The sequence below is a fragment of the Diabrotica undecimpunctata genome, chromosome 6 (genome assembly GCF_040954645.1).
Source record: "Diabrotica undecimpunctata isolate CICGRU chromosome 6, icDiaUnde3, whole genome shotgun sequence".
In the NCBI taxonomy this organism is placed as follows: Eukaryota; Metazoa; Arthropoda; class Insecta; order Coleoptera; family Chrysomelidae; genus Diabrotica; species Diabrotica undecimpunctata.
Window position 1 is genome coordinate 95,608,826 of NC_092808.1, and position 16,804 is coordinate 95,625,629.

Sequence of the window (16,804 nt, forward strand, 5' to 3'; positions counted from 1 at the left end):
AAATTGGATTAAATCAATTAGTAGACAGTACTGGATTATATTCTAAAGAAGAAATTATAAGAGATCAGATCAATTTGAGTGAAAAACAAAAAGTCCTTAGGAAAGATGGGGTATATTATAAAATAATAAATGGCATAGAAGTATATGTAATAACTAGAACTTTAGCAAAGAAAATATTGAAGAATTTACATAACAATTATATGCATATTGGTTCAAGAAAGCTATGGATGCTATTTAGGGACAATTATTTTGCAAAGAATGACATAAGTATAGCAAAAGAAATTACTACCCAATGCCCAATATGTCAACTAAACAAAGAAAAGAATTTCAAAAACCAGAACACATATAAATCTAATGTTGTATATGAAAAACTAAATACAGTTTCCATGGATTTTATTTCAAATTTAGTTCTCAGTCCAACAGGAAAAAAGCATATACTAGTGATAGTTGATTTATATACAAAATTTATTAAACTATATCCCTGCTCTAGAACAAATGTTAAAACATTAAAATTATATATTAATCAATTTTTCGAAGAAATAGGACCATTTAGAAATTGCATAATAGATAATGCTACATATTTTAACAACCAAAAATTTCGGGCATTTTGTGAGAAAAAGGGAATCAACATTCATTTTACAAGTATCAGACATCCTCAGGCAAATCCTGCAGAAAGATATATTAAAGAAGTTATAAAATATTTAAGGATACTGTGCCAAAACCAACATGAAACTTGGCAGCAACATATACCACAAGTAGAATATTTTTTGAATAATACACATAATTTGAATACAGAGGAAGTACCAGAATATTTAATGTTTGGCCATATAGGAAACAGAAAGTGGATTAGTGAATATAATCAGGATATGTTAGAACAAGTAATGCAGAAAGTGAATAACCGAATTAGGAGGAAAGCTGAAAAATATATCAGAAGACAAAATCGAAATATAAAAAAACCAATCACATTTCAAAAAGGAGACCAAGTGTTAATTCGTTCACTTAGAAAAAGTAATGTTAAAGAAAACCGTTGTAAGAAATTACAACCAATGTTTGAAGGTCCATATACAATTGAAAATCAGAATGGACTAAATAGTTATGTGTTAATAGATGCAGAGAACAGACTAAGAGGCATATTTCATATCAACGACATTTTTCAATATCATGAAGAGATTGAATAATGATTTCTATACCTTTAACACAAATATAATAACACTAATAACTTACTGATATATCCATTTTATTCAATAGACTTGATTTGTTAAATGGTAGATGGTAGATTTCATTATTTTGAATCAATTTGACATCATACTTGTTGAATTTTGTATATATGGAAATTAATTTGTACCCTAAAAATCATAATTTGGGGTTAGACACAAAATTGATACTATAATTGCTATAAAAATGTCTTTCTAATATAATAAAGTGAAAAAAAAAACTTACCAATTTATATTGATGAAGTTATTTTGAATGGAAATAATTCCTAGATTTGTCTATAAATAAACAGAACACAATATAGATTATATTTTTAATTAAGGTTATATTTTATTCTCTGATATCGCATCCATTGCTCCATTTGACATGACAGTTTGACCATAGAATAGCCGAACTGTGATCCGTTGTTCTCTGTTTTGACATAGACAGCGAACAGGGATGTATTTAACACATTTTAAATAAAAAAAAAAAAAAAAAAAAAAAAAAAAAAAATTGATTTATTAAATTTAATAAGGTATGAGAAAATTAATATTTAAAAAAATAATAAGTAAATTATTTATTTTAAATATTATTTTTGGGGTATTGTGACGATTGGGGTTTATAGAAAATAATTTATAAGTTATATACTACATAATATTAGATATTTGGTTGTTTTAAATAAGTTATATACTAGAGAATTTAATAAAAATATATTTATGTGAGGGTATTTTTAATAAATTAGCATATAATTAAGTGTAAAAAGTTGTATTTTAGTAATTATAATGTGGTAGATAGATTTAAGTGAGCCATGTGCCTAGGCAACCAAAAATACTCTCGAAATTTGACAGATATTTATACTCTGAAGTGACGTTTAAGAATATTTACGAATATAAGTGGGTTATAATAATATATTGTTTGAAATGTGTATTTTATTAAATTAGAATGTTAAGTTACTAATTTAATTATATATTCTGATCTGAAAAGCCTAAATGTAAACAAAATTATTAATAGAAAAGAATGGAATTCTCTGGATCTCCGGAGATGGCCATGTTTGCGAAATGGTTTGTTCCAGAAAATTCAGACATGTATTAAATAGAACTAAATTGGAACATGATCTATTACGAGATGGTTCTGGAATATCCGAAAGATATAAATACCCGTGATTTGGATTCAAGATGGCAGTTTTTATTCAGAAGATGGCAGTTTTTATTCAGAAGAGGCAGTTTTTGAGTTTTTATTATGAAAGTTAGTTAGAAGATAGATACATTTACTTAGTGAAGTCAATTGTTCAGAGTTTTTAAGTTTTTGAAAGTTTTTAGTCAGAAAAGTTTTAGATAGTGCAGTCAGAAGAGTTTTAGGCAGTTTTGGAAGTTTTTAGTCAGAAGTCAAGCAGTTTATTATGAAAGTTAGTTGGAGTCAGTGAATCAAGTACAAATAGTCAAAATGTTTAATATAGTGAGTTAAATGAAGATTAACAATTATGCATATAATTTAATGCACATTTATAATTATACACAAATAATTATTGAAGATAAAAAAAGGTATATTGGAAGAAATTAAATTATATTATGTTTGGAGATTAGTATAAATCAACTTATAATAATTGGATATTGGTATATTGAAAAGAAGAATAAATATAAATGCTGTTTGCTGGTTTGATTGGTGGTATATAAATGCTGGTGAAGAAAAATATATCTTAAATTAGTAGAAGCTGATAATTGGAAAAAGAAATTTCACAAAAACAAGGATAACCGAAGTACGAAGACTTTCAGTGGTGATTAGAATATATATAGTGGAAAACAGTTCATTTAGGCATTCAGTGAAAGAAAGGTACAAAATTTTGTTAATATAATTTAGTTAATGTCATAACAATTTCAATTTTGAAGATAGTTTTGTTTAAATTGTAGATTGTCTATAGAATTTAATTAGTTTTATAAGAATATCAATTTAAAGATACTTTATTTTAAATTTACATTGGCTAAGTTAGATATATATGTGTGTTTCATAATAGTTATAATAAAGATAATTTAAAAAAGTACTTACAAGCTAATTCTTTGAGAACCGCGATACAAACCCTATATATTATTAAAAATACTCATTGCTCATCATTCAAACAAAAAACACATCATAACAATATATATATATATATATATATATATATATATATATATATATATATATATATATATATATATATGAGCAATTCCAATACTTTTCACCCACTTTTGTGGGAGGGGTCTTCGGATTTGCTTCAAATTATAGTATGTTATTATACCTTACGAAATAAGACTACAGTTTAAATTTCAGCCCTCTAGGTACACTAGGGCCCGAGAAATCCCTTCTCAAAGGCCCAAAAAAGGCCCTTTTTAGCCTATATTCAAAAAGCTATATCTCGATGTCCTATAAACCGATTTTAATTTAGAATAGCTCATTTCTTTTTGTTATAACGTCAGCTATGTACAAAACAATTTTCAAAATCCTAGATCCCAAGATCCATTGTCGGGTACTAAATTAGTGCGGACGAAATTTAAAGATTTTGGTTATTTTTAAAAAATCGTAAATAGTGAATGTGTAATTAGAAGTACTTTTGATAGGTCTTATTTGAAAGGTTTTTTTTTATTACCTTTAAAATCAGACTTGGTAAATTAAAATTTATCGAGTAGATTCAGAGTTAGAGCTGTTTGAAATTGATCATTTTCGTGAAAATCGCGTTTTTTCGAATTTTCAAGCTAGCAGCAAAAAAATCTTTGAACTTTTAGAGTAACGAAACTTGGTGTGATTATAGTTCTTCATATGTACAACAACCTGTAACTCTTTATTTTTTGTGTTTTAGCCATTATTGACCTTATCTAACTGCTTCAAAAATTGGAAAAATCGAGTATTATGCATCTAAAGTAAGCCAAAGTACTCGGCAGTTTTGGCATTCTTGAATCAATTTCATAATACTAACCCCTTTTTCTCAATATAGATAATAAAAGTACTTACCAAGAGCTTTAACTTAAGTGATGGTAGAATTCTCTGGGTGCTCGAAAACCAAAGTTTGAATTGTTAAAACGTTTTTTTATAATTCAGGGTATTAAATCTGTGAAAAGTCGTTTTTGCCTATTAGTAAGTTTATGTTACTGTTATTATGTTTGATACCAAAAAATTAGAGGCATTTGAACTGTGTATGTATCGCAGAATCCTGAGAATATCATGGACCGAGAGAGTCACAAATGTCGAGGTCTTGAGAAGAATGCATAAAGAAAAGGAAGTCATATTTACGATCAAAAAACGAAAACTGCAATACTTGGGACACATTACAAGAAAATCCACAAGGAAAATAATTCCTGCAGCTGGCCGTATACCACGTATAACAAAAAGAGGTTAGTCTTTGTATGTGGGTATATTTTATTTTATAAAACCCCTTAAAAGGGCAACATTAAAAGCACGAACGTTTTCGGAACAACTGTTCCATCATCAAGTTAAAATACAGGTTACCATGCCTGAGCCACCAAAATATTTGGGTAAAAACCCTTTAAAATGTAATGTGTTACCAAAGATTGTACATGATGTTAATAATATTATATGATGTTTAATATTTTAATTAAATTTTACTTCAGGTAACATACACCCATGCTTAAGTGAGTTCCAGTGTCCGGAGAGTAAACCTCTTCAAACGCTGGTAACTGTTCAGTTACCAGTTCAGTATAAAATAAAATATACCCACATACAAAGACTAACCCCCCTTTTTTTTTTTTTTTTTTTTTTTTACATTACAAGAGGCGAAAGATATGAACTGCTTCGAATAATTATGCAAGGGAAAATAGCAGGAAAAAGGTCCATAGGAAGAAGACGAAACTCCTGGCTAAAGAATTTACGGGAATGGTATAGCTGTAGCAGCAACGAATTGTTTCGGTCAGCAGTTTCGAAAATACGTATAGCCCTGATGATCGCCAACCTTCGGAACGAAGATGGCACTTGAAGAAGAAAGAAGAAGAAGTTTATGTAAAATGATTTTCACGAAAATGATCAATTTCAAACAGCTCTAACTCTGAATCTACTCGATAAATTTTAACTTACCAAGTCTGATTTTAAAGGTAATAAAAAAACCTTTCAAATAAGACCTATCAAAAGTATTTCTAATTATCCATTCACTATTTATGATTTTTAAAAAATAACCAAAATCTTTAAATTTCGTCCGCACTAATTTAGTCCCCGACAATGGATCTTGGGATCTAGGATTTTGAAAATTGTTTTGTAAATAGCTGACGTTATAACAAAAAAAATGAGCTACTCTAAATTAAAATCGGTTTATAGGACATCGAGATATAGCTTTTTGAATATAGGCTAAAAAGGGCCATTTTTGGGCCTTTGAGAAGGGATTTCTCGGGCCCTAGTGTACCTAGACGGCTGAAATTTGAACTGTAGTCTTATTTCATAAGGTATAATAACATACTATAATTTGGAGCAAATCCGAAGACCCCACCCACAAAAGTGTGGGTGAAAAGTATTGGAATTGCTTATATATATATATATATATATATATATATATATATATATATATATATATATATATATATATATATATATATATATCTATATATATGTATGTATATGTTCCGAAAGATTTCCGCGGTTAGTACAATTAAAAAATCTAGAGCTTATAAGATTAGTACTATTACAAGAATCAATATTAAATTCAACAGTCTTCCGGGTTGAACCACGTCGATTATCATTGATGTCTTCCAACCAATGCACCAGTAGCAGTAATGCATAGAGTTGCTTTAAATTTGTGCAACTTATAGTATATACTCTATATTATATTCAATGGTTTATAGCTTAACCGATTTCTTGCTGACGCCAAATTTTAATTTTTCCCAGCTTTCTCCAGTCAGTTACGTAGGGTACGCCAAATATATTATGCAACTGACACTACTATATTCTATATTGTAATAACGCTGTCATCGCTTGTCAATAGTACAACTAGAGAAAAGGGAAACACGACGAAGGTAGGATACATGAAACTGAAAATAAATGGGATGGAATGGAAATGGAACAGCGAGAAGGAAGAAGGGGAGAAAAGTCGGCAAAAAACTAAGGATTCATCGTATAGCAGTATATAACAATAATCCGAGGATCCAAGACGAAGTGGTATAGATTAAGCAACAAAAAGGTTAGGAGAATGTCCAATCAAGAACCAATAACGAATAAAATAGCAAAGAGACAAATGAACTGCTATGGGCATCTGATGAGGATGCAACCCAACAGAATTACAAGAAAAGTCAATGAAGCAAAGAACATCATAAAAAGAAAAAGAGGCAGACTAAGAAAAAAATGAATACAGCAAGTCGTATGTATTGTTTTATGGCTAGGACCCGAAACATCCTCTGCTAGATCACTCACAGTGAGGTGAATGCGATTCGGCCGCCTAGTCCAGTTATCTATCTGACCGACACTGTACTATATTAACCAATTGTATGCTAAGATATAGTTAAAAGTTTTTCTTCATCTAAAAAAGTTTTCTCTCTTTTTAAATATTGCAGCAAACTGCAAAGAATTACACTGAAACTACTAAATACATTGTCTCTATTTTTACATACAAAATCTGTGAATCAGTTAATCATTATATAGGTATGGAGATGGAAATGAAATACAATAGGTACCTATAATCAAACATACGCTAATATATTAGATCTAAAAACCAATCGTCACAATGTTAGAGATCATCATATTATCGTTACACATGTTTTAATTATCTTAAATATCTTAGTATCTTAAGTACTTACATGATTTACTATTTAACATTAAATGTTATACTGTACAATTTAATGTTGGGCAGCTGAATGTGCAACGTTTTAGTTAAAAATAAAATTTAAAAAACCTCAATGTTTTTTAGGAAATATATTACAAAAATAAATCATCGGTGGGCGCATAATCTTTTTTTAATATTGGCGTATATCTCAAAATAAACGATTAATGGACTTTAGAAAACACAGCTGTAAAAATTGTTCATGGAAGTGTTTTTAAAAACAATCCCTCGTCAACTACTTGCTGAGAGTTATTAACAAAGGGGACAACACAATTTACAAATTTTTACAACTATACAATTATAATACAGTATTTTAAATATCCTTCATATGGGTATCTAGGTTGTTTTTCTTCTTTCATTTGTGTAAGCTTGGCATTTTAAAAGAATATGTTAAACGGTGAATGGGACGGTATAGCTGTGGTAAAAAGGAATGGATTCTTTGATTATTAGTTGGATGTAGGTTGTTAGTATCGATAATTTATCATTGATTTATTATTACTTGTCGTGAAAGTCTTCTTCTTCTTCTTCTTTTTATATAGACATAACTCTGTGTGTTTATCAATGTGCCTCCAGTAAGTTGTCATTCTATCGTTTTGGTGGTCTTCCGATTGATGTTCTCCACCTTGCTTCTACGTCGTATACCTGTACTTCTAGCTTTTTCCCATAGCGTCTTACCATCAATTTTTCTAAGCGTTTTCATCTCTGCTGTTTCTAACATCCTTCTTGTTCTCTCTGTGTCAGGTCTTCTTTCTGCGCGTATATTATTATTGGTCTGATGACTGTTTTGTAAATTCCGCCTTTCATTGCTTTTCCAATATTTTTATAAAAAAGTCGTGAAAGTGTGTTCTGAAAATATTTGCCAGGTACGTATTTCTCGGCAGATAATAAATAAATTTAAATCAAGTGCTGTGAGAAAAAAGTCACCATCTGCGATCAGTCAAAGGTCACAAATAATAATAATCTCAAACAAGTCAAATTGCGACACGTTTAAATAAACCAGGGCGAATCTGTTTTCAGGTGGATGTGAGAGGTGGCATTCTGATTTTTGCAGAAAAATATGTGTAATAACTTCAATAATAATAATTGAATTATCCTTTCTCTAAAATAGGTTGGGAATATTAATAAAAAATTTAAATATTGAACCTTTAACTGGGGAGGTGGGGTCATATTGACCCATGCAGGTAAACGAATTTGTGCTGACAAATTATTTATTCATGCACGGCTTCGCCCCCGCCAGTACCTTCCTAACATTAGATGTTATACTTACTACTGGTCAGTCGCTCTTTGTTTCTAAGAAAATTCACGTCAATTTGTGGTAGTTGGGGTTAGTGTGACTCCACATCCCTGATAAGTTATTTTTTTACCAGACAGTGTTTAACAATAATGGCTGGTTTTTGGCGTCCGGACGTATTTTAAAACCAACGGATCCTTATTTTGAGGAGATATTGAGTAAAGAACTGATGGACAGTGGTGCTGATGATAGTGAAAGCGAAAATATTCCAGGTGAGGGCTGGATTCTCAGTAATCATGAAAGTGACTTTGAGTAATCTACTGATGAAAAAGGTGACCAAAGTTTATCTGTTGATGATACACATTTGCGCGAAGACGAAGCGAGTGATGTTGAACCAACTAAAGATTTTTTAGATTCAGTTATGTAGTCAGGATATTTCCGTGGAAAATCGTTACAAATGGGCTAAAAAAGCTCCAGCTACTAATGTTAGAATCATATAATCTTGTTATGCATTTACATTGTTATGCATTGTTATGACTCTAGGAGATGCAGATGGTCCCTTAGAGATGTGGCGACTATTATTTTCAGATACACTTATTGCAAAAAGTGTGGTTTGTACCAACCAACAGCTACATTTATACAGAAGTAAATGGAAAGATCCGAACAGACTGAATTAGCTGATATCGATAAAATAGAATTTGAGGCATTCTTAGGTCTTTTAGTTCCAAGTAGTATTAGCAAATTTGGCCACGAATCCCTTTTGTTCCTATTTTCCACAGACTGTTTTGGACGTGACATTTTTCGGAGTAGTACGAGTGAGAAAAGATTTTTTACTTTACTTTTATGCCTGTGATTTGATGATAAAACTTCCAGAGAACAGAGAAAACAAGAAATTCCTGTTGCAGCTATTGATGAAATATTCACAGAAGTTATCCAAAACTGTCAAGAGAATGTACACCATTGGAGATAGTGCCTGTATTGATGAAATGTTAGTCGGCTTTAGCGGGCGGTGCAAATTTAAAATATACGTGCCAAATAAGCCGAATAAGTATGGCTTGAGATTAATGTGCCTTACTCTGACGCGAGAACCAACTATCTTTTTAATGCCTACTTATACTGTGGAAAAAATAGCGATGTATGAGGTCTATCCGAATCTGACAAAAAATTTAGTTTACCTACACAGTCTGTGATACGCCTCTGCAAACCAATAGAATAAAGCGACAGAAGTCTTACCGCAGATAATTGATTTTTCTATAGACTTATGATGTACCGAATAGAAGAAAAGGGGTTTGACATTTGTTGGAACTTAAAAAAATCAAAAAGAGAAATTCCTACCAAACCGAAAAAGGGATGTTGCATCTTCTATTTTTGGATTCACCAAAGATATTACACTGGTGTCTTATGTTCCAAAAAAGGAAAAGTACCTAGTTATTCTTGTATCTTCACAACACCATGATAACATATGCGATAACATTACGGGTAAATCAGATATTATATCGTGTTACAATTCTAACAAGAGTGGGGTGGATATATTAAACCAAAAGTGTTCCAACTATTCGTCAAACAGAAGAACCCGTCGTTGACCGATGGTCATTTTTTATAAACTGTTGGATATAACTGCGTCAAATAGCTATGTTATCTATGAATCTCGTAATCCATCAACTGAAATTTCCCCTTTTAATTTTATAAAAATATTAAGGGACAAATTAATAAAGCCTCAAGTATTGCAGCGACTAAATAATCCAAGGATGAACCGTGAGTTACTAGGAACAATTAGAAGAATTTTTCGTTCAAAAACCACTCCCTCTCCGGCTTGATCAAATTGATAACACCGAAAATAAACGCAAGTGCTATTTATGTGTTTAGAAAACATCCATTTGCTGCAGTTCATGTAAATAGCCAGTTTGTAATAAGTGTCCAAAAAATACATGTAACGAATGCGCTTGTGAATGACTTGCCATTTTTTAAATAACACTGCAAATTGCACTTTTTTATTGTAAAGTATGTTATTTGCAATTGGGTGTTTTCATTGCCAAGTTGATATGATTTATTTAAATATTTTCTTACTTTTCCAGTCGTTTAAAATAGGTGTTATTTTTTTAAGTTTGAAATTGATTTTTTACTTTTCTTTGCAAAATATAAATTATAAAAAACTTAAATTTACAGTAATACATTTATTATATCCTTTTTACAATAATATTCTTTTCTTCGACTCATGTGACCCCAAGTCTCTTATATTGTAGAAATATTTCACATCTCCAGCTAAGGGTTAAAAATAATTAAAATCGTGGTTTGATTTATTTTGGGGCAAAGTGGTACTGGAATAAAATACCGGAATTAAATTTACTGTAAGATACGGCTGGTTAAAAATATTTTAATTTATTATCCTTACTGTAAAATAGCAATACATACAACAAAAAGGGGGAGAATCAAGCTTGCTCTTATTCAATGTTTTTCAACCATTTAGATTGCACATAGGATCTTCGTAATTCGCTTAGAAATTTTTTAGAATATAGTAAAATAGTTCACCACATTTCATTAAAATCGATTGATAGTCCATTTTAATGCAATGACTGTAATATGGATTTTATCTTGCTGCAAAAATGCAACCAATTATTTCTAATATGAATTTCGAGCAATCTATCAGGCTTGTACGGTTACAGTGAGACAGTCGCTCGGCGCATAGAAATCTTTGTTTAAATTTAGAACTATGTTTTTATCAAGATCTTCTTCTTCTAGTTACATGACCGTTATCGGATCGTTGTATATCATGTTGGGTACCATATTCGCTATCGTGACTTTATTGACAGCAGCTCTAAATAATGATGTCGATTTTCCGTACCACTGTCTTAGATTTTTCGGCCATGATGTTCTTCTTCTACCAGGACCACGTTTACCTTGGATCTTTCTCTGAATGATCAGATGTAAAAGTTAATATTTTTCAGGGTGTCTCATGATGTTACCGAAGTATTCCAGCTTGCGTCTCTTTATTATATTGACCAGTTGTGTTGTTTGGTCTAAGGACGTCTTGATTTCTAACTCTGTCGACCCAGCTTATTCGTAGTAGTCGTCTATATAACCACATCTCAAAGGCTTCCAAGTGTTTAAGCATCGCCTCACTTAATGTCTATCCACTTCATACAGTAGCACGGAAAAAAACGCGAAACTCAATGCTAAAATCGTGGCTGCAAAGTACGTTCCTCATTTTTACAAAAGTGGCACGGGCTTGTTCTATACGGCTTTTATCTACGGTTGGATCCCAGCTGACATTGATATTACTGCTGAGATACACGAGTTTATCTACTCTGTCTATCATATATAACTATCATATATTTAGTTTTCTTAACGTTGAGATTTAATCCATACTGATCGCATGTTTGTTTTATTTTGTTCATTAGATTTTGAAGGTCTTCTTCGCAATTAGCCAGCACTAAGGTATCGTCGGCATATCTAATATTATTTACGGTTACACCATTAACAATAATACCTTCTGTTATCTCTATTAGGGCTTCCATAAATATTTCTTCGGAATACAATTAAAGAGTAAAGGCGATAGTATACAGACTTGTGCCACTCCTCTTTTTATATTTATTGCATCTGACACTTCTTGTTCAACTTTTATTCTTACCACTTGATGCCAGTATAGAGTTGTAATTATTCGTAAACCTTTATCGTCCAATCCACCTGTTTTCAATATTTCTAGTATTTTGGTATGTCGGACCTTGTCAAAAGCTTTTTCAAACTGGATTGCATGTTTATATACATTTTTGTTTATATCTCTAGATCAGAACTTGGATACTGAATAAGGCTTCTCTCGTACCCAAGCCGCTCCTAAATCCGAGTTGAGTATTGCTAATTCTGCTAAGGTTTTCAAAACGTGACTCATCAGACTAATTGTCCGATAATCACTACATGTCTGCACGATGTTTCATTGGTATTGTGATGCTTATGTCAACTTGAGTCAATCAGTTGTTAACATTCCAGTGTAATAAATTCTTTTAAAGACACCACACAGTGCCTTTAATCCATTTTCTCACAAAAACTTTAGTATTTCAGCACTTACATTGGGGCAAGTTCCTTTCCATTTTTTGCCGTTTGTATTGCCCATGTAACCTCATTTTCTGTTATAGATGGATCTGGTATATAGTGTTCTACTCTTTCACCTTCAAATACTTCAGAAATGTAGTTTTTTCATTCGTTTAACTGTTCATTGATATCTAATATTCTGTGTTCGTTTTTGTCAAATAAACTTTGGGGTAGTTGTTTCTGTTTGATTCCGGAGATCTCTTTCAATTTCTTGTGCAGATGAAATGTATCGTGTTTCTTTTCATATTGTTCAATTTCATTATATTCTATACTATGAAATTGTGTTTTCGCATGTCTTATCTTCTGTCTGATTATTGCGTGGGTCCTCTTGTATTCGTTTTTATCTTTATTTCTGATTTCTTTTCTTTGATCCACGAGTCTCAGTATTTCTTCTGTCATCCACTCTTGTTTTCTTCTTGTTTTTACTCCACTTAATTTTGTTTATTGAACGGTCTTTAATATATCTTTAATTTTTGTCCAGTTTTCCTCTGTGCTTTCATCTTTACTTGATGTCAACTTTATTTTTTGTTCTAATAAACTGGTTATTCCTTGTTTTACGGTATCATTTGACATCTTTTTTCTATCAATAGTAACTGTTTGCTTATTAATCCTTGTAACTCTTTTCAATCTGTCTTATTTTTCCTGTCAGAATATTGTGTTCTGTTGATACATCTGCACTTGAATATGTTTTGACTGCTAATAATGAATTTCTGTATCTTTTATTTATACGTATGAAGTCTCCAGATGTAAAGACGATGCTTTGGAAGTTTAGAAATTGTGTTTGTTATTATTAGTTGCGCTCTACACAAAAAGATGCCTTTAGCATAGATTCTTATGCGATGCTTTGCAAGATAGAAACCACTTATCCTTGTCAAAATATTCTTACTTGTCAAAAATCACTAATTAAGGCATTTTTTCAACAACAAATTGCAAATAACTAGCATTATTCTAAAACGAAGCATTATTCGAAAAATTACTAAGAGAGAAAAAGTATGCATTTCGATGAGATGATGCACCGAAAAAATTTTATTCGAAGTGATTCAGGAAATTGTTTTTTTGTTATAAGTTTGTTTTGTTATAAATTTGTTAATAACAATTTCCGGCTCACTTGGAAAAGTTAACAAAACATGTATTTGAACTTAAAAAATATATAAAATCGAATAAAAAAGGTTTCGTGTGGAAGAAATGCAAAAAAAAATTAGTCGGTACCTATATTCCGTTTCTAAGCGTCTTTTTAGTGGTAAAGCCTATCAACCTTAAACTTATTTTTCTTTTCCCCTGTTATTTCAGATTTATATAATTTCTACAGTTTTCAACAGTGAAATTTTAATAATTATGTAGTTATCTCTTACTTAGTTCATACGAATTAACAATATTGACATCGAGCAAGTAAATTGATTTATATCCTTGATTATACCTTCTTATCCTTGATATGAACGTTTTACATAATTTATACGTCACAAATATTACCGCTGAAGCAATAATGGCTCTATGGATGTGCCAGCTTTTTGGCAAAACTCGGGTCTGAAACGTAAATGTATTGGGCATATACAGAGTGGCCGGACGAAAACAAAACTCATGGAAAATTCTAGAGTTTTAATTAGACGAATAAAGTCAATTTTGACAATGTAGAGTTTTATTTATAAAAAAGTGCATTCATCGGGAAAAAAATATTAAAGCGAAACTGCGGATTGGTCACTTCTCGATCACTGCTTATTTCACAAAACTGTAAACGGCGGTCATAATCATCCTAATTAAGTTTCTGTACATTAAGTGTATTTTATATGGATTGAATCTGTTCTTTTTTAAAATGGCTTGGACGGTAGTACGGTTGATTCCAGATACAACTGCGACTTGCCTTATACTTAATATGGAATCTAGGTCTAATACTGCAGTTTCACTGAGTTCATTTACTACAGACCCCTCAGGGGCTCGTTTTTTATTACTTTCATTCCCAGCCCCCTGAAATTTTTTTACTAACTACAAAACACACTTCCTACTGTCGTGTTTATCCTGATGTAATTCATTTAATTGCTGAGCTCTTATTAACGTACATTTTAATAAATTTTCAAAGAATGCAAATTAATGCTTACAACTGATATTCACAAGATTCTCTAATTTCATGTTATATATGTGTTTATATAATATAATGTGACAAAAAAAAACAAAAGTTGCGCGGAGAAAGAAATTAAAATCTAAACCACTGGCGTACTAAATCAACTAATTAAGCAGTTAAATACAATTAAAAGTTTTAAAGTCTTTTTAATTTTTAAATAAATAAAATAAAACATTGGACCGAATTTAAAAATGTAAAGTCTTATGTACAGGGAATTGCAAGCGGATTTAAAACGATATCTTATTTGACCCCATTGTCATTAAAAAATGTTGGGGTGATTCTCATTCTGGCTTAGGAGTGAAAGTAAAATAATCGAAACTACCGGAAAAATATATCCTCCTTTAATCAAAAATTCACCTGTCGCTAGTTTCTTCAAAAATGTTGTCGTAGTTCCTAATAATGTCTTTGTTTCGTTTTCATCCGGCCTCCTTGTATAATGGTTGTCAGTCGCATTATTAGTTATGCTGCGCTTGTTTGATCAAACAAAACAGCAAAGGGAAGACGGAGGGGATAGAGTTACAAAAAGTGCAAAGACTCGGGTCTTACTGCATCATTATCTTCCCCTTTTACATATACACTTAGGGAAGATCACTGTAAAAAGTACCTTTAGGCTAACATAAACTCAGTGTCTGAACCCCGGCTACCCTATTAGACATATGGGGATTTTAGGCGTTAAACAATACAATCCATAAATATCGTCCACAGACATTGTGTAAAACAAGATTTCAAATGTTCTTCAATAACTCTTCATCTAGGATAGAGTACAAAGTAAATTTAAATAAATATTCAATGCTGTTGTTAATTTAGAAATTTTCATTTGTTTTGTAGGTTTCAACATATTGATGAGAAGAAAGCCAAAGGAAAATAATTTCAAGGCAGTTTTAGAAACAATTCGTGAATTAATGAACACAGAGTGTGTAGTTCCCGAATGGTTACATGATATTATTTTGGGATATGGAGATCCCAGCGCTGCCAATTACAAGAAAATGCCAAATCAAATACCCACCGTCGATTTCAATGATACTTTCATCGATATGGATCACTTAAGATCGTGTTTCCCTGATTACCAAATTAAAGTTATTACGGATGATCCAAAGAAATTAGTTCGACCTTTTAAGCTTACATTTGAAGATCTTGGTAAGGACGAAGAGGGAAATGAAGAAGTTAAGAAAGTTATTGTTGTTGAACCACACGTAATTCCCAGGCGTGGGCCTTATTTATTTAATGAACCGAAAAAGTAAGTATATAATATTAATAGTGAATGATTATGTAACTATCGATCTTGACTCCCTTTCTCTCTCCCCATCTCTTCTGATGTTTACTTCCTGGTATGTAAATTCTCATATTATTTCAAATCTCTATTCTTCTGCTTGTCTTCTGTGTGGCTTTAGTCTTCATCATCTTCTTGTTACCTTTTCTGACTCATGCGTTGTATCTTGTTCTGATATTTCTTCTTAGATGGTCGTTTTTGTAATTACAAACATATTGCCAGAGAATGTAATATACCGACGATTTTTCGTAAGTATTATTTTCTTGTTTCAATTCTCTTTTTTATAATTATTACTTTAACATTTCATTACAGAGCACCGTTAATAGCTGAACTCTTTGTCTGACGTCTAGTTTTACTATAAAATTTTTGGACTCATATTCTTTTCATTTTACTTCATGGGTTTCCTCTAAACTGATTTTAGCAATGCCTACTGTATATAAACGACAGGACAATATTTGCCGACGGCCTCAAGATGATTGAAAGGAGAGATAATTTTAAAACTTTATTTAAAATAAGCGATTATTCAAATAATAATTAAAAAATAACTGTCTAAAAAATAAATCTTTTTTGCGGCCGGTGCCTATTTATTTATTTTGGAAACGCGCGCCCTCACATTTGCATAGCAATAAAAACGCAAAGAAGGACAATAAATTTGAAGAAAACATTTAAAATGTATAAATTTAACATATTTAAATTAAATTAACCTTCCATGAGTGAGTGATTGTGATTAGATGTTTTTAAAAGACAAAAACTTCTACCTGAACAAAAATACAAAGAAGTAGAGGAATATAAGATCAAGATTGAGACCAAATATAGTTACAAAAGTAAAGCAGATAACACGCTCTTCTATGCCAATTCACATCGCTATTAAAGGAGATAACTGCATACTATTTCTAAACAGGTCATATTAATTAGATGGAAAGAATCTTCTTCTAGTTCCATGAACGTCAACGATCGTTCGATATGTTGTTTACCATTATTTAGTGACAGCAGCTCTAAATAATGATGTAGTCTATTTTCCGCACCATTTTCTTAGATGTTTCAGCTATAATGTTTTTCTTCTACCAGGACCACGTTCTTGGATCTTTCCCTAAATGATCAGATGCAAAAGTTCATATT

At 31.3% G+C, this 16,804-nt stretch overlaps 1 protein-coding gene across 2 annotated transcripts in view; it reads left to right on the forward strand.

Moving 5' to 3' along the window:
* The window catches only part of LOC140443592 (RNA helicase aquarius), a 202,574-nt gene that overhangs the window by 166,151 nt on the left and 19,619 nt on the right, over window positions 1–16,804 (forward strand). For both annotated transcript variants that reach the window (XM_072534941.1, XM_072534942.1), the window contains one exon: window positions 15,244–15,652. In XM_072534941.1, coding sequence (XP_072391042.1) covers window positions 15,244–15,652 — 409 coding nt within the window. The remainder of the gene's footprint in view (window positions 1–15,243; window positions 15,653–16,804) is intronic.